General features: G+C 44.1%; 2 protein-coding genes across 11 annotated transcripts in view; both read right to left on the reverse strand.

The window, feature by feature from the left end:
* LOC106576445 (apoptotic protease-activating factor 1) overlaps positions 1-5,771 on the reverse strand; it is a 75,663-nt gene extending 69,892 nt beyond the window's left edge. For all 9 annotated transcript variants that reach the window (XR_006760164.1, XR_006760165.1, XR_006760166.1 and 6 more), the window contains exons 1-3: positions 5,612-5,771; positions 3,224-3,366; positions 881-2,512 (exon numbers count right to left, since the gene is read on the reverse strand). The gene's annotated coding sequence lies outside the window, so the exon portion shown is untranslated. The remainder of the gene's footprint in view (positions 1-880; positions 2,513-3,223; positions 3,367-5,611) is intronic.
* An 8-nt stretch (positions 5,772-5,779) lies between these two features.
* Positions 5,780-18,346, reverse strand: LOC106576446 (uncharacterized). Of its 2 annotated transcripts, XM_014153635.2 has the most exons (12): positions 17,743-18,346; positions 17,237-17,385; positions 16,847-17,091; positions 16,560-16,613; positions 14,915-15,118; positions 14,632-14,748; positions 14,366-14,481; positions 14,019-14,116; positions 13,394-13,503; positions 13,082-13,197; positions 12,834-12,861; positions 5,780-5,797 (listed from the first exon to the last, which is right to left on the reverse strand). In XM_014153635.2, exons 1-8 carry the CDS (start codon positions 17,940-17,942, stop codon positions 14,059-14,061), a joined length of 1,143 nt encoding a protein of 380 aa, XP_014009110.1. In that variant the 5' UTR covers positions 17,943-18,346; the 3' UTR covers positions 5,780-5,797; positions 12,834-12,861; positions 13,082-13,197; positions 13,394-13,503; positions 14,019-14,058. The 2 variants fall into 2 exon arrangements, with proteins under 2 accessions (XP_014009110.1, XP_014009109.1); XM_014153634.2 differs by lacking the exon at positions 5,780-5,797 and having other exon boundaries at positions 14,012-14,116.
* Between the last annotated feature and the right edge of the window lie 886 nt (positions 18,347-19,232).

Below are 19,232 nucleotides of genomic sequence, written 5' to 3' on the forward strand. Positions count from 1 at the left end.
CAGTTCCTGCAAGAGGAAGGCATTGATGCTATGGACTGGCCCGCCCGTTCCCCAGACCTGAATCCAATTGAGCACATCTGGGACATCATGTCTCGCTCCATCCACCAACGCCACGTTGCACCACAGACTGTCCAGGAGTTGAAAGGATGATTTAGTCCAGGTCTGGGAGGAGATCCCTCAGGAGACCATCTGCCACCTCATCAGGAGCATGCCCAGGCGTTGTAGGGAGGTCATACAGGCACGTGGAGGCCTCACACACTACTGAGCCTAATTTTGACTTGTTTTAAGGACATTACATCAAAGTTGGATCAGCCTGTAGTGTGGTTTTCCATTTTAATTTTGAGTGTGACTCCAAATCCAGACCTTCATGGGTTGATAAATTGGATTTCCATTGATTATTTTTGTGTGATTTTGTTGTCAGCACATTCAACTATGTAAAGAAAAAATAATTTAATAAGATTATTTCATTCATTCAGATCTAGGATGTGTTATTTTACTGTTCCCTTTATTTTTTTGAGCAGTATATATATATATATATATATATATATATATATATATATATATATATATATATATATATATATTGCACTTGGTAGTTAACTATAACGTTACTATTTAATTTGACAGCTGTAGTACACAGCACAGTGTAACGTTAGCTAGCCGACATTCCCAAAACTACACAGCAGCTGTCTGTAGTAGGCTATATAGTATGCATAACAAACGCTATTTATACGTTTATTATTTCCACAAACATTTTATAATGTTTATAAAAACAACAGATAGGAACAACACTTTTTAACTGAAGGTGGCACATACTTCACTCGTAATAAGACTTGCCCAAGTTGTAAGGAAATGAAACAAATGAAATACAACTACTCACATGTATCTATTTGCTCGACACAGGAGCTCGCTATCCACAGTGGTCAGGATTATAATAATTTCCTTTCTAAATAATGTAATTCTGACAACAACAAAAAACACCTATTTTTTAAATGAGTAGGGTTCTTCCTGAATTACAACAAAAAACAACTTCCCTCGGTCTGAAATGACCAATGCGGTGGCGTTTCGCGCTCACGTGAGAGGGTGAGATAATGCATGCTTGACTGTAACTAGGCAGATGGGAGCATGCTGCCTGGTGATACGTGACAGCTTGTTGTTCATTGTAAACTTGTAGGCCCGCAGTGCTAGCTCAGTATCTTTGGTATTTCACTTGGTAATACTGATAAGACACTTACCAGTGGCCCTAAATAGACTCAAGGTGCAAACAGCGTTCCTTTTGTCATGGCACTTAGAGTTGCATGTTTCTGCCACACTCAGAAGAAAATAATGTAAATTATTAATGTGGGAGCTAAGTAATATAAATAAGTGTAGTTGCTATGCTGAAGTAGCAAAGACATAAGTACATTGGCCATAGGAAGAGAAGGTGACACCCTGTACAATTGATATTTCCAAATAAGATAACAGGCCACTGCGGGTTGTGCAGTAACCTGGCAACTGGACTTGAGTTCTGTATTTACCTCTTCTGAAACCTTATTATCATCAGTCTCTTAAGATTACACGAGCAATGAGTACATTAGCCAAGGCCATAAGTACATTTATGACAGCCAGACATACCAAAGTCAGAAGGGCACAGGAAGGAGGATGGTAGCAAAAGGACCAAACATGAGCATGTAATGCATGCGTTATTTTTGTATGACATACAGAGTTCCCCGCCACCATTATAATCTAATCAGAAGCAGATATGAGCGTTGTTGGGAAAGATAATAATGGAGAAAGGTCAAGGAAAGCTATTTTCATATAGAGGGAGGGGACTCTACACGTTATGCAAAGACAAAATCCTATAAAGATAGGACTCTGTAATATGAGAATTTAGTCTTTTTCATGGAGGGGCTTGGCTCTGTTACGTGTGTAATAGGGTCCTTCCATGGAAGGGCTCGGCTTTGCTACTCTGTATTAAAGTCTATATTGAATTCACAAGTTCTTGTAAGAGTGTTATATTTTTGAGACAATTTTCCACGACATTAATGACAAAATATTCACCATATCAAATGTTGTCAATGTCAGATGAACCTACTAGTAGTGCATATATATTATCCAATCACGTTAATACATTTACTTGACAAGTGATAATGATAATGGATTATATATAATATGAATACATACAAATGATCAAATATAATATTTCCTTCCAAGCGGTGCATACAAACAATTTTCCAAGCATTCTATTAATTTGCTTACAACGTTCAAACTTATACTGGATACACTGAGCTCGGCTGGGTTGGGTTGGAGCAGCTGTGTGTGTGAGGGTGGGGTCTCTGGCTGAGGGTCGGGGTGTGTCCTTGGGGGGTGGGGTGGGTGCCCGGGTACAGCCGAAGGTTGGAGTTGAGGGGGGGGCAGTCTGGTGGGGAGAGAGCCCCTCCCCTCCACCACCCTCTCCAGAGCCTGGACCCGGCGCTCCTGCTGCAGCCAATAGAGAATCTCGATGCGGTCCCTCCTCCCTGTACGGCCTCCCCTGGAGAGAGTGAGAGAGTGACAGTTGAAAACACAGCTGTGAGGAAACTGCTTAGTTATGTCTGGCTACACCAGAGTTTTGGGGCTTTTGTTCTAGCCCAATACTAATACACCATATTAAACCAATGAAGGACTTGATGATGAGTTGACAAGTTCTGGTTATTGGGGATAATCAGATAAGGGGGGTGGCGCAGAGCTCTCCATAGCATTTTCTCAGTATGTATGAGCCTAGTATGTCAATATCTGTAGCTTACTGCATACATTTTTTTCTAACTGGTATGTTCTAGATAGAATATACGACTATTACACATTATGCCGTTTTAGTAAGTAGTAGGCAAGACAGGACCGATTTTGGACATGGCCAGAGGAAGAAACAGAGAACATGAGGGAGGGAGAGAGAGAAATCGAGAATGTGAGGGAATGGCAAGGCTCTTTTAATTAGGGTAAATCACCAACCTAAAAACTCTGCTCTCTCTCTGTCTCTCTCTATCCCCCATAGCAGACTGCATGTGCTGTATGTCAGAGAGCACAGTGACACTAGTGGGTCATATTCACTAGGAAGTCAACGGAAGCAAACAAGCAAAAACGAGGAGGGACTTTGCTCAATTTGTCTAATAAGAAACACAGGTTTTCGTTTTCCGTTGCAAAACATTTTGCTACGCTGTACACTAATTAATAGACCCCTGATGTATGGCCCATTGGCCTGACTCACCTTGTAGGTGACAGTGTCGCGGAAGCTGTCTGTAATGTGATGGAGAATCTTAGACAACACCTTCTCCAGAGAACAGATCTGGGAGTTGAGTTTGCTCCGGTGCTTGGACTCATCCATCCTGGCTAGAGAGGTGCCCCGCTAGCCTGAGAAAGAAAAAAATGAGTGAGAGAGCAAGAAAGAGAGAGGGGCAGGAAAGAATAAATAGAAAGAAAATAAAGAAAGAGGAAGGAAAGAAAGATAGAATGAAAGAAAGAGACAAAGATAGTGTGGTGGCTAATTTCTGCATTACCAAATGAGGAGAGTTAGAAAACACACCAGTCTGAGTTAAACTACATCTTTAATACTTAAGATACTTTTGCAAAAGCACTTTGACTTTCAACGATTCACCATTTCTAATTACCCATTAATAGTGTCAACACAATGGCTACTGAGATATTTTATTGAAAATATCCACCCCCCTTTGACATGACAAACCACAGATCTTAGGAACAGTTCACAAAGGGACCTTATACTTTAGAAAGGAGTATCCACAGCCAGATAGCATTCGCTATAAATTATCGTTCAGTTTGGTCCCCAATGACGAGGTTCTAATATCGTCCCTGGTACGTCATAGAACAAAATCACAATTTCATCCAATGGCATATATCAATTGTCAACTCTAGATACTCCCATCTCAAGTAAACCCCCTTTTGACCCCACTCCTGGACAAGCTCACTGAGGGGAGTGATTTGCGCACAGACATTGCGGAGACAAATAATTGGTTCCCCATTAATCACGCCATCCCTTCACATGGTTTAAGAATAGGTAAAAACACATTCACATATGAAGACAATGTTTCATTCTGTCCTCCTCCCTGTCTGATATTCTGCATAGCAACAGAGACATGTAAAAAACAAGTCTAACCTCTCCCCTCTCTGGGCCCCAAGTGACTGAGCCCCAGCTAAGGGAAAAGTACAACTGTCAACACCAGAGTCCAAAGGACACTTTCTAATGACAAGTATCTCACATAAGCATATTATACAAATAAAACATCTTACTTATCTATGTTACACAACTAATTCTGATTCATCCACCACAATAGAGCGAGAGACATTCACTTTGTAAAGTGTACGAAGATATGTTCCTTCACTTACGACCATACTAGCCTCTCGGAAGCTATGCAGGGTTGGGCCTAGTTAGTACTTGCCTGGGAATACCAGGTGCTTACATTTTTTTGTCCAGTAGGGTGTACTCTGGCATTAGATATTTCATCAACTGCCTTTTATTTATAACAATAATAATATGATGACATATTTAGCAACTTACAATATATCATCCAATACAATATGCTGTAAAACAACATGTTATAATATTGTAAGGAGCACAGGAGGTTGGTGTCACCTTAATTGGGGAGGACGGGCTCGTGGGAATATATCTGTACCGAGGGGAAACTTCATCCCAGAGCAGATATATATTATGCAATATATGATATGATGAGCTCTGTGTCTATGGTGATATGGTGAGCTCTGTCTCTATGGTGATATGGTGAGCTCTGTGTCTGGTAATATGGTGAGCTCTGTCTCTATGGTGATATGGGGAGATCTGTGTCTATGGTGATATGGTGAGCTCTGTGTCTGGTGATATGGTGAGCTCAGTCTCTATGGTGATATAGTGAGCTCTGTGTCTATGGTAATATGGTGAGCTCTGTGTCTATGGTAATATGGTGAGCTATATCTCTATGGTGATATAGTGAGCTCTGTGTCTATGGTAATATGGTGAGCTCTGTGTCTATGGTGATATGGTGAGCTCTGTGTCTATAGTGATATGGTGAGCTCTGTGTCTATGGTGATATGGTGAGCTATGTGTCTATGGTAATATGGTGAGCTATATCTCTATGGTGATATGGTGAGCTCTGTGTCTATGGTGATATGGTGAGCTCTGTGTCTATGGTGATATGGTGAGCTCTGTGTCTATAGTGATATGGTGAGCTCTGTGTCTATGGTGATATGATGAGCTCTGTGTCTATGGTGATATGGTGAGCTATATCTCCATGGTGATATGGGGAGCTCTGTGTCTATGGTGATATGGTGAGGAAATATGAGCACAGCATCAAGTATCATGCTGCCATCTCTATTAACCTCTATCAGGTCTGTCCAATGTCGGTCCTGGAGGGCCCAAAACCTTCTGGTTTTCATTCTCTCCTTCTAATCAGAGACTAATTCAGACCTGGGACACCAGGTGAGTGCAATTAACTACCAGGTAGAAACAAAAACCAGAAGTGTTTAAGCCCTCCAGGACCAGAATTAGACAGCCCTACTATAGATGGTGGCATGATACTTGTACAGTAAGTGTGCATTCACTTGTATGTATTTGTTATCGTATGCGTGTGTGTCTGTGTACTGTGCACACCTCCTCCAGCTGGTCCCTGCGTGCGTGGGAGCTGTACTTGATGGCCATGTCCAGTCTGTAGGTGTCAGGCAGGCAGAGAAATGTCCAGATCCTCTCCAGCCTGCTCTGGACCTGGTCCCCCTCTCCCATCACCCCCCCTCGACTGGCCTCCTTGCTCCCCACACTCACTGTCCTCTTATAGGCCTTCTGACAGGGAGAGAGGACAGTTAGTAGAAAAAACAGTTTGGGGGGGAAATAGTATCCATATTGCTAAGGCCTATTCAATTCAAGTCTACATAAATTCCCTAGGGGTAGGAGTTTGATTTGGAACAGGGCCCAATCAGCCCCAAACTGTTTGCACAGATCTGAAGCAATTGAGGTGTTAGAAATATGGGAAATATTTCCACTAAAATAGCAGAGGCCTTAGGGCTATGTGGAGAGGTTACCATGTTGCTAAGTAATACCTTTCCTTCCCATTCCAAAACTGTAAGGGTAGGGGCTAGGGTTTCATTTGGAATTGGGCCTTCTTACAGACATGGAGAACTAGGGTTGGGTCAATTCAACTAATTTCAATTGAACCAATTTACCATGTATGAATTGGTGAATTGACCACTGTTTTAAATGTTGTTTTGGAATTCTTGATTTAATCTTTATTTATCCATGAAGTCCCATTGAGGTCAGAATACCTCATTTACAAGGGAAACCTGGCCAAGAGATCAACTCAAAAAAAAGGAGGAAAACAGAAAATGAAGACCTTGGTGACATCCTGGTTAGTTCCCACTATTTAATGTATTGTGACAAGGAAGGAGAGATGATGGAATGGGACAATGAAGGAGAGATGATGGAATGGGACAATGAAGGAGAGATGACGGAATGGGACAATGAATGAGAGATGACGGAATGGGACAAGGTAGGAGATTTGACGGAATGGGACAATGAAGGAGAGATGATGGAATGGGACAAGGTAGGAGAGATGATGGAATGGGACAAGGTAGATGAGATGATGGAACGGGACAAGGTAGTAGAGATGATGGAACGGGACAATGAAGGAGAGATGATGGAACGGGACAATGAAGGAGAGATGATGGAACGGGACAATGAAGGAGAGATGATGGAACGGGACATGGTAGGAGGGATGATGGAACGGGACAAGGTAGGAGGGATGATGGCACGGGACAAGGTAGGAGGGATGATGGAACGGGACAAGGTAGGAGGGATGATGGAATGGGACAAGGTAGGAGAGATGATGGAACGGGACAAGGTAGGAAAAATGATGGAACGGGACAAAGAAGGAGAGATGATGGAACAGGACAAGAAGGGAGAGATGATGGAATGGGACAAGGTAGGAGAGATGATGGAATGGGACAAGGTAGGAGGGATGATGGAACGGGACAATGAAGGAGAGATGATGGAATGGCACAATGAAGGAGAGTTGATGGAATGGGACAAGGAGGGAGAGATGATGGAATGGGACAAGGTAGGAGAGATGATGGAATGGGACAAGGTAGGAGAAATGATGGGAACTACCCAGATCGAAGGCTCCCAGTCTATATGACACATAAAACCTGACTGTATTACAATGGCTGTATATCCATTTACAATACATTATTTTTATTTTTTTTATTGAATATCCAAAACATACAATATACTTGCAGTGAAGCCACTCAACAACTACATCATACCAGTCATCCAACAGACTCCCATTCAGAGCAACACACAGAAGCATCCAGGGTCAACACCCTGCTCAAGGGCACGTCGACATATCTCCCACAAGGCCCCCCAAAAAACGGGAATGCGAACCCTCCAAGATCCCTCCACAGTTCCCCATAGCTGTCCCTCAACCATCCGAGACCCCTCCTCCAGTCACCCCCCCAAGAAAACATAGAAAAGAAAATAATAAAAAAGAAAATGAATTCCGTACCCCACCCCATGCACCAACAACTAAGAAAATTAACTCATGAGGGAAAAAAAGGAGGACATCAAGGACAAATAAAATCATAACAGCAAGGCCAAATGTATATGTTTGAGTGCTTGTCTGGCACTATTTTATATATGTGTGTGTCCGTGTATGTGTGTATAGAATTTAGATAATTCTAATTTAGAGATAGAATTTGTAGATAATTGGCCCTCTTTCTGGGACTCACCCACAAACAGGACCAAGCCTGGCCTGTTGAGGAGTGACGGACTCCATCCTAGCTGGAGGGGTGCTCTCATCTTATCTACGAACATAGACAGGGCTCTAACTCCTCTAGCTCCACAATGAAATAGGGTGCAGGCCAGGCAGCAGGCTGTTAGCCAGCCTGCCAGCTTAGTGGAGTCTGCCACTAGCACAGTCAGCGTAGTCAGCTCAGCTTTCCCCATTGAGACCGTGTGTGTGCCTCGATCTAGGTTGGGCAAAATTAAAAATGGCGGTGTTCGCTTTAGCAATCTCACTAGTATAAAGACCTCCTCCATTCCTGCCATTATTGAAAGAGATTGTGATACCTCACATCTCAAAATTGGGTTACTTAATGTTAGATCCCTCACTTCCAAGGCAGTTATAGTCAATGAACTAATCACTGATCATAATCTTGATGTGATTGGCCTGACTGAAACATGGCTTAAGCCTGATGAATTTACTGTGTTAAATGAGGCCTCACCCCTGGTTACACTAGTGACCATACCCCCCGTGCATCCGGCAAAGGCGGAGGTGTTGCTAACATTTACGATAGCAAATTTCAATTTACAAAAAAAAAACAATGACGTTTTCGTCTTTTGAGCTTCTAGTCATGAAATCTATGCAGCCTACTCACTCACTTTTTATAGCTACTGTTTACAGGCCTCCTGGGCCATATGCAGTGTTCCTCACTGAGTTCCCTGAATTCCTATCGGATCTTGTAGTCATAGCAGATAATATTCAAAGTTTTGGTGACTTTAACATTCACATGGAAAAGTCCACAGACCCACTCCAAAAGGCTTTCGGAGCCATCATCGACTCAGTGGGTTTTGTCCAACATGTCTCTGGACCTACTCACTGCCACAGTCATACTCTGGACCTAGTTGTGTCCCACGGAATAAATGTTGTGGATCTTAATGTTTTTCCTCATAATCCTGGATTATCGGACCACCATTTTATTGCGTTTGCAATTGCAACAAATAATCTGCTCAGACCCCAACCAAGGAGCATTAAAAGTCGTGCTATAAATTCTCAGACAACCCAAAGATTCCTTGATGCCCTTCCAGACTCCCTCTGCCTACCCAAGGACGTCAGAGGACAAAAATCAGTTAACCACCTAACCGAGGAACTCAATTTAACCTTGCGCAATACCCTAGATGCAGTTGCACCCCTAAAAATTTAAAACATCTGTCATAAGAAACTAGCTCCCTGGTATACAGAAAATACACGAGCTCTGAAGCAAGCTTCCAGAAAATTGGAACGGAAATGGCGCCACACCAAACTGGAAGTCTTCCGACTAGCTTGGAAAGACAGTACCGTGCAGTATCGAAGAGTCCTCACTGCTGCTCGATCATCCTATTTTTCCAACTTAATTGAGGAAAATAAGAACAATCCGAAATTTCTTTTTGATACTGTCGCAAAGCTAACTAAAAAGCAGCCTTCGCAAATGGAGGATGGCTTTCACTTCAGCAGTAATAAATTTATGAACTTCTTTGAGGAAAAGATCATGATCATTAGAAAGCAAATTACGGACTCCTCTTTAAATCTGGGTATTCCTCCAAAGCTCCATTGTCCTGAGTCTACACAACTCTGCCAGGACCTAGGATCAAGGGAGATACTAAAGTGTTTTAGGACTATATCTCTTGACACAATGATGAAAATAATCATGGCCTCCAAACCCTCAAGCTGCATACTGGACCCTATTCACACTAAACTACTGAAAGAGCTGCTTCCTGTGCTTGGCCCTCCTATGTTGAACATAATAAACGGCTCTCTATCCACCGGATGTGTACCAAGCTCACTAAAAGTGGCAGTAATAAAGCCTCTCTTGAAAAAGCCTCTCTTGAAAAAGAAATTATAAAAAACTATCGGCCTATATCGAATCTTCCATTCCTCTCAAAAAAAATTGAAAAAGCTGTTGCACAGCAACTCACTGCCTTCCTGAAGACAAACAATGTATACAAAACGCTTCAGTCTGGTTTTAGACCCCATCATAGCACTGAGACTGCACTTGTGAAGGTGGTAAATTACCTTTTAATGACGTCAGACCGAGGCTCTGCATCTGTCCTCGTGCTCCTAGATCTAAGTGCCGCTTTTGATACCATCGATCACCACATTCTTTTGGAGAGATTGGAAACCCAAATTGGTCTACATGGACAAGTTCTGGCCTGGTTTAGATCTTATCTGTCGGAAAGATATCAGTTTGTCTCTGTGAATGGTTTGTCCTCTGACAAATCAATTGTAAATTTTGGTGTTCCTCAAGGTTCCGTTTTATGACCACTATTGTTTTCACTATATATTTTACCTCTTGGGGATGTCATTCGAAAACATAATGTTAAATTTCACTGCTATTAGGACGACACACAGCTGTACATTTCAATGAAACATGGTGAAGCCCCAAAATTGCCCTCGCTAGAAGCCTGTGTTTCAGACATAAAGAAGTGGATGGCTGCAAACGTTCTACTTTTAAACTCGGACAAAACAGAGATGCTTGTTCTAGGTCCCAAGAAACAAAGAGATCTTCTGTTGAATCTGACAATTAATCTGGATGGTTGTACAGTCGTCTCAAATAAAACTGTGAAGGACCTCGGCGTTACTCTGGACCCTGATCTCTCTTTTGAAGAACATATCAAGACTGTTTCAAGGACAGCTTTTTTCCATCTACGTAACATTGCAAAAATCAGAAACTTTCTGTCCAAAAATGACGCAGAAAAATGTATCCATGCTTTTGTTACTTCTAGGCTGGACTACTGCAATGCTCTACTTTCCGGCTACCCGGATAAAGCACTAAACAAACTTCAGTTAGTGCTAAATACGGCTGCTAGAATCCTGACTAGAACCAACAAATTTGATCATATTACTCCAGTGCTAGCCTCCCTACACTGGCTTCCTGTTAAGGCAAGGGCTGATTTCAAGGTTTTACTGCTAACCTACAAAGCATTACATGGGCTTGCTCCTACCTATCTTTCCGATTTGGTCCTGCCGTACATACCTACACGTACGCTACGGTCACAAGACGCAGGCCTCCTAATTGTCCCTAGAATTTCTAAGCAAACGGCTGGAGGTAGGGCTTTCTCCTATAGAGCTCAATTTTTATGGAATGGTCTGCCTACCAATGTGAGAGACGCAGACTCAGTCTCAACCTTTAAGTCTTTACTGACGACTTCTCTTCAGTAGGTCCTATGATTAAGTATAGTCTGGCCCAGGAGTGTGAAGGTGAACGGAAAGGCTGGAGCAACGAACCGCCCTTGCTGTCTCTGCCTTGCCGGTTCCCCTCTTTCCACTGGGATTCTCTGCCTCCAACCCCATTACAGGGGCTGAGTCACTGGCTTACTGGTGTTCTTCCATGCCATCCATGGGAGGGGTGCGTCACTTGAATGGGTTGAGTCACTGACGTGGTCTTCCTGTCTGGGTTGGCGCCCCCCCCTTGGGTTGTGCCATGGCGGAGATCGTTGTGGGCTATACTCGGCCTTGTCTTAGGACGGTAAGTTGGTGGTTGGAGACATCCCTCTAGTGGTGTGGGGGCTGTGCTTTGGCAAAGTGGGTGGGGTTATATCCTGCCTGTTTGGCCCTGTCCGGGGTATCATCGGATGGGGCCACAGTGTCTTCTGATCCCTCCCGTCTCAGCCTCCAGTATTTATGCTGCAGTAGTTTATGTGTCGGGGGCTAGGGTCAGTCTGTTACATCTGGAGTATTTCTCTTGTCTTATCCGGTGTCCTGTGTGAATTTAAATATGCTCTCTCTAATTCTCTCTTTCTCTCTTTCTGTCTTTCTCTCGGAGGACCTGAGCCCTAGGACCATGCCTCAGGACTACCTGGCATGATGACTCCTTGCTGTCCCCAGTCCACCTGGCCGTGCTGCTGCTCCAGTTTCAACTGTTCTGCCTGCGGCTATGGAACCCTGACCTGTTCACCGGACGTGCTTGTTGCACCCTCGACAACTACTATGATTATTATTATCTGACCATGCTGGTCATTTATGAACATTTTAACATCTTGACCATGTTCTGTTATAATATCCACCCTGCACAGCCAGAAGAGGACTGGCCACCCCTCATAGCCTGGTTCCTCTCTAGGTTTCTTCCTAGGTTTTTGGCCTTTCTAGGGAGTTTTTCCTAGGGAGTTGTTCCTAGCCACCGTGCTTCTTTCACATGCATTGCTTGCTGTTTGGGGTTTTAGGCTGGGTTTCTGTACAGCACTTTGAGATATCAGCTGATGTACGAAGGGCTATATAAATAAATTTGATTTGATTTGATTTGTATTTGAATGAGAGTGTGTGTATATGCATGTGTACAAACACCTGCATGGCGTCGGCCTCAGGCAAACCGGCATTAGCTGTAAAAACACTGCCCCTCTGTGTCATTCAAATTTACTTTTTATTATGTTTTATTTTGACTTTATTTTTTATACTTTGTCTTTGACCATTCTATCTCCTGCCCAGCAACTCCACTCCCACTTGTCTCCAATTCCACATCCCAACCCTCAGCTTCCCTCAGCTCATCCCACCTATCTCTGTTGGCCACCCTCTTCGGATTTCTACGCAACATGTATCTTTCAACTATACTGTGATGCTTAATGTACAATTTCAATCTATCTAATCGAATAGAATCCACAGATTGCGAGTTGAAGATAAATATTTTTACTAAGAGTATTAGTATATTAGTAATTGACTGACCTGGTCTCTCCAGATCTCCTAACAGTACTATTTCTAGGGTCAATTTTAGATCAATGCTCTGCATTTTCAGCCATTCCTGAACCTGAAACCAGAAACAGGCTACCTGAGGGCAATACCAAAATAAATGGTCTATTGATGCTGTATCCTCACAACAAAATCTGCAGAGCTTCGATGATTTTATGCCCTAAATATACACACTTTTTGTTGGTTGCAAGTATTCTATATAATAATTAAAGCTGAAAAGCACAAAGTCTTGAATCTTGTGTCGTTTTATATATCAACTCATACCATGGAATCGGTACATCAAAAATCTCTTCCCAACTATTTTGCAATCTGTACTGTACATTTATAGTATCCATTTACAGTACATTTATAGTATAATCTGTACACTAAGACACGCATACACACACACACCTGTTTAGGGCTGGGCTCTCTTCCTCCTCTGTAAAAAACCCAACAGACAATAGGTTACCTATGAGTCTATAAACTATGAAACAGGTTTAGTACTAATGAGCCAGAAATCCAATGAGTCATGACATTACCTACTAAACCAGAACTGTTTGACTTCCTTTTATTTCACAATCCTTGACTGGAACATCCTGCTTTTGAATGACTCACTAAATTACTATGGTCAAAAGTCAGTGTGTGTGTGTGTTTGTTACCCTCCAGATCGGGTTCCTTCCACAGCCCTCCCAGCAGCACCGCGTTGACGTTCCACACCCCTGTCACGTACTCCTGCTTCTGACCCTTTAGAGCCTCCATCTTCTGCCTCCGCCTCCTGTCCACACACATTGGTTTGTTAGCTGCTCGCAGTCCTCATAATGTAAGAAACATGATTTCAACAACAAAAAAATGGAGAAAAAAGAATGAAAATAGTGGGGCAGACAGACAGACAGTAAGATAGACAGACCTACAGACAGACAGTAAGATAGACAGATAGTAAGACAGAGAGACAAACAATCAGACAAACAGACTTCTTCCTCTCGTCTCGTCGTAGCTGGAGCAGTCTCCTCCTCTCGTCCTCCTCATCGTCACTATCGCCACTATCATACAGGTGGAACGCCGCCCACAGGTAGTCAGAGTCCTACAGAGACACAGAGACAGAGAGAGTCCTAGTCAATCACTCGCTGATACCACAAAAATAACTGGACATGGAAATAATTGGACATGTATCCAGTGTTTGAATTGGGCCTGAAAAAACACTGTTACTCTGATATTACACAGGTACTTAAAGAGTGGGAGAAGGGGTTTGCTAGTTTGTTCTCAGGTAACGAAAATGTGGCATATTTTGAGGAAGAATTTTATAAAGACATATTTTCCCTGAAAACTAAACTGGAAAATACAATGTTAGAACCCTCTGATATATGTAACCCGTATTTAAATGAGGAGCTGTCTGTGGCAGAAATAAATCAAGCCATGTCTATAATGTACATGAATAACCTATGGTCCAATTCAAAAGTCTATTGAGATTTATTTGTACACAAAACCGGTTGATTTTCTTCTAGTTACTCAATCGATTTTATGCATTTACTGCCTTCTATTAATTAGAAAGTCTTCTTCTATTTGCTTCCTGTAACTACAGAATGTGTGACCTCTGACATGATTGGTGATGTATCGGAGGTAGTCCTCGACTGAGAGGTCAGTCTTCCACCACTGCAGCAGGCCGTGTAGACCCGGGAAGTCTGGTTTTCCGGTTTCTTACACACACACACACACACACACACACACACACACACACACACACACACACACACACACACACACACACACACACACACACACACACACACACACACACACACACACACACACACACACACACACACACACTTTGAGTTACCTTGGGAGAGCTGCAGCTCTCCGTGAGAAAATGTGTTGCATTATGAGAGAGAGCGTGTTAAAGTGGTGTTCAGGTGTTGAGTCAAGTGGGATGCAGGGTACAGTACCTGTGGGACATGGCGTTGGTATTCTGTCTCTTCAGCTGTGGGTTGATGAACCTCTGAGGATTCTTCTTCTTCAGACTCCATCTGATGTTGGTCAGGGCTGGCTCTATCATGGGGTCCTATAGGGGAAAGGAACAGATCATTTGGGAGTCAATTCTATTTATATTCAAGAGATTCATTGAAATTCTGGATCAACAATTGCCAATTCAAGACTGGATTTTTCCTGAATTAAATAAATTCAACAGACAATGTAAAAGAGTATATCTCACCTCATCGAAGTTGAGATACTGTGTAGATTTACTTTTGGATAACTCCTTATAGACTTCCTTTATTTCTTCCACGGCAAACAGGTTACGATCCAGCCATTGCACTGAGGAGAGTTCAAGCTGTTTAGAGAGAGAGAGAGAGAGAGAGAGAGAGAGAGAGAGAGAGAGCGAGAGAGGTCAGACCACCATGATGAGGTCATAATGATAGTAACAGTATAACAGTACCATCATCACACACTGAGTAGTAATAATAACATGTCTATTCTCCGCCTCCTCTCTGACCCACCTCTTTGGTGAGGTAGTTGTAGACGGGTGGGTACGTGTGGATGTTGATGGTGTCGCGGAGAACCCTGTCTGAGACGCGGGCGGCGGCTGTGCTGGCTAGAGAGCCGTGGGACAGGGCCACGTTCACCACAGCTCCCTGTGGGTGCTCCGGTTCCTCCACTGGCACCCTGTACCTCTCCCTCTTCTCCCCTTCCTCTTCCTGTTTCTAGGATTGGACAAGAATAGATGGGGGGGTACATAGGAAGTATACTATGGTGAGAGAATGTGTGTGCATGTGTTTGTGCGTGTGAGTGTGTGTGTGCAAGTTCAGTTCACTTTATTGTCCCCGAATGGCAATTTGAGTGTAGCATAAAGACATCCAACATCAAACCATATGACAAAACATAAGTCCAATTACGATCTGATAAGAAGTGTAATTATGCAAGTTGCATAGTCAAAAGTCAATGACAGACCAGGCAGCAAGGTTAACCCACTTTAGCATTGTATGGTGCTATTTGTACAAATGCAGAGGAGTGTGTTTTCTACCTGCAATGTGTTTCCTACCTACAGAGTGTGTTCCCTGCCTGCAGAGGTGTGTTTTCTGCCTGCAGTGTGTTCCCTGCCTGCAGAGTGTGTCCTACCTGCAGAGTGTGTTTCCTACCTACAGTGTGTTCCCTGCCTGCAGAGTGTGTTCCCTGCCTGCAGAGGTGTGTTTTCTGCCTGCAGTGTGTTCCCTACCTGCAGAGTGTGTTTCCTACCTGCAGAGTGTGTTCCCTGCCTGCAGAGTGTGTTCCCTGCCTGCAGAGTGTTTCCTACCTGCAGAGTGTGTTTCCTACCTGCAGAGTGTGTTCCCTGCCTGCAGAGTGTGTTCCCTGCCTGCAGAGTGTGTTCCCTGCCTGCAGAGTGTGTTTCCTACCTGCAGTGTGTTCCCTACCTGCATAGTGTGTTCCCTGCCTGCAGAGTGTGTTCCCTACCTGCAGAGTGTGTTTCCTGCCTGCAGAGGTGTGTTCCCTGCCTGCAGAGGTGTGTTCCCTGCCTGCAGTGTGTGTTTCCTACCTGCAGTGTGTTCCCTACCTGTATAGTGTGTTCCCTGCCTGCAGAGGTGTGTTCCCTACCTGCAGAGGGTGCTCACTGCCTGCAGAGGTGTGTTCCCTGCCTGCAGAGTGTGTTCCCTGCCTGCAGAGGTGTGTTCCCTGCCTGCAGAGGTGTGTTTCCTGCCTGCAGAGGTGTGTTCCCTGCCTGCAGAGTGTGTTCCCTACCTGCAGAGTGGGTTCCCTGCCTGCAGAGGTGTGTTTCCTGCCTGCAGAGGTGTGTTTCCTGCCTGCAGAGGTGTGTTTCCTGCCTGCAGAGGTGTGTTTCCTGCCTGCAGAGGTGTGTTTTCTGCCTGCAGAGTGTGTTCCCTACTTGCAGAGTGTGTTCCCTACCTGCAGAGTGTGTTCCCTACCTGCAGAGTGGGTTCCCTGCCTGCAGAGGTGTGTTTCCTGCCTGCAGAGGTGTGTTTCCTGCCTGCAGAGGTGTGTTTCCTGCCTGCAGAGGTGTGTTTCCTGCCTGCAGAGGTGTGTTTTCTGCCTGCAGAGTGTGTTCCCTACTTGCAGTGTGTTCCCTACCTGCAGAGTGTGTTCCCTGCCTGCAGAGTGTGTTCCCTACCTGCAGAGTGTGTTCCCTACCTGCAGAGTGTGTGTGAGCTGTTGTAGTTTGGTGGAACTTCTCCACGTCAGGGCCTTGATCAGAGGAGGGAGGTCTGCTTGGTGAGTTTGCACTTATCAACAAAAGGCGGATGATCGATAATTCAAGTAACGAGCTTAGATGGCAAGTTCGCCTATAAGAATTTGGCTACAATTGGTTTCAATTGTAAATCTTGGTTTAAAGAAGATAGAGATGTTGATTTGAGGACCTTTGATCCCCACCTAGGAAATAATGGAGCTCGGGGAAACCTTGCTCGCCAGTCACTCACAGGCTGGTGCAGTCTATGGCCATCTGGGCCCCCAGGCGGCTGCGGTTGGCCTGGTCGCTGAAGATGGCGTGGCGCCTCAGACTGTCCAGCAGGTAGAGATAGTTGAGGTAGAGCTCCTGGCAGATGCGGAGCACCTCCTGGCACGTCTCCACCTGCCTGTTCTCCTCCTGGTTCAGCGTGGGCTCGTCCATCAGCCCCTTCAGGTCCTGCCAGATCAGGCCCAGCTCTGACGTCATTACCGCCGCCTTGGGGGGAGTCGCAGTGTTTTTGGTGGGTGGGGGCTGTGTGTGTGTGACAGTGTTCCATCCATCTATCTATCCAACCATCCATCCATTTAGTAGATGCTTAGGAGAGAGAGAGTGTATAGTGGATCCTAATGGAGTGGCTCACCAGAGCTTGCTGATCCTCCACAGGGGTGGAGTGGAGCACGGTATGCTCCTGGATCCTGTACTGCAGCTGCTGACACGTCGGCCAGAGAGGTGGGGTTGGTCTTCACCCCCTCTGACACCGACGGGGACACTGGCCTCTCCTCCTGGACCCTGTCGGGGAGGAACAACACGCCCGGGACGTATGTACATACCTTTCATTCTCCTGTATCACCTCCATTCAAAAAAATGTGAAACATATTTTGTTTTGGCATTGTAAAAGATGTGTTGGGCATGTGGATAAAGAAAATAGACTGTGTAGATCGACACCCTGTTTGTGTTTTCAGGTCAGCCCTGTAAATGAATAGGCCTAGACGTTAAAATTTGAGTGGGTAAAACTGTCTACACATCATTTTGTTGATTCAAATAACTCAAAGGCCTCATGTATACAATCATGGATCAACAATAGCACCTCACACAAGGCACCAGGCTGTCTTCCCTCAAACAGCTTTAAGTCCCCACACACCTAACCTCTTCTCTCCCTCGGGGTTGGACTGAAAGAAGAGGGACAGTGGCCCCAGGATGCTGCGGTATCTCTGCTGGATATCCTGGGTGCAGGCCACCATCTGGGTCATGGAGGTCAGCATGTCCTGGCCCTCTGTCACCCGTCGTTTGGCCTCCGCCGCTCGGGAGAGGCAGCCCACCACTTTCATTTGGCCACCGTTTAACATAGACAGCAAAGAAGCCTTGGTATACACTGATCTACAGAGCTTGAATGAGCAACTCTAGTATCAGGATATGACATGGCACTTTTGGGCATGCATGGTAACCTGGGTCCAGGTTCAGACATCTTTTGGGTCATACACATACTGTAGCTACATGCAGGGGCGAAAATCTGATATCCACTTTGGAGGGGACAATTACATGAAATTTTCTCAAGAGCAATTCCTGAGGGGGACACCAAAAGTAGTGCTGTAACACATAGCCTACATTGTAATATGGTAAATGTATATTGAGGAACCAAAGAAATAAGGTGTTTGCCGTACTCCTAACTACCGGTACCCAAAACTACACAACTAATCACAACAGCAATACCATTGCCTTTAACAAATCTTAGTTCAGTCACCAGTTTAAGTTGAGAGTGGGGGTATCCATGGCATTTTCCAATTATGTTCCTATTTTACAAGTCAAAAAAATGGAGAACCTTTCATAATGTTGCCAAACAAAGACTCAACAAACTTACCTGAGACTCCCTGTCTCTGCCAGTCTGTCCCTGCATATCTGTCCCCAACTCTGCTGTCTGTGTGCCATCTGTTGCCTGCTCTGCCTAATGACATCATTGTGAAACATTTCCATTAGAATTTCATTTCTTTCTTATGAACATTTTATCAACTAGTCTTTGAGATATTAGGCTACTAGGGTTCTTACTATGCGTTTTGGTGTATTTGGTGTATATGAAAAATACTCTGATGTCCGTCTTTTATTTTTCTGCCATTTTTCTACCCGGCTGGCTACACACACAGTGTGTAGGTTATTTACAGTAGGAGATGGGCTTCTATCATCTTCATTCATTCTATATGGGCTTCGATCTAAAAGGTAGCTAGCAAATGTGAAACGGATTAAAATGACAAGAGTTGACAGCTGTATGAGTTCACCATTTACACAACATATGCTGCAACCTTTTGTAATTTTAATAGTTTGTTTCATATTGGCTGGCTTCCAACAATAGCTGAATTTGCAAAGCTAGCGAGCACCAATTCAGTTTCAGTGGTGTTTGCTATAATCTTTGCTACCCGGGTTAAATAAAGGTGAAATTAAATAAATAAAAGTTCCCTTGCGACAATTTAGCTTTTGCAACGAGAACATTAAATATATTTAAGACAATGGTAGATGAGAGTGTAGTTCTGTTCAGTTTGGACTTCAGTTTATCGCTAACCTTATCATAGGGACTTTGAAGCACTAACTTACATCATCTGCATGCTGATTCCATCTTTGACGACGCCACATAAATGGAATAGGTA

Source organism: Salmo salar, chromosome ssa17 (genome assembly GCF_905237065.1).
Source record: "Salmo salar chromosome ssa17, Ssal_v3.1, whole genome shotgun sequence".
Classification (NCBI taxonomy): Eukaryota; Metazoa; Chordata; class Actinopteri; order Salmoniformes; family Salmonidae; genus Salmo; species Salmo salar.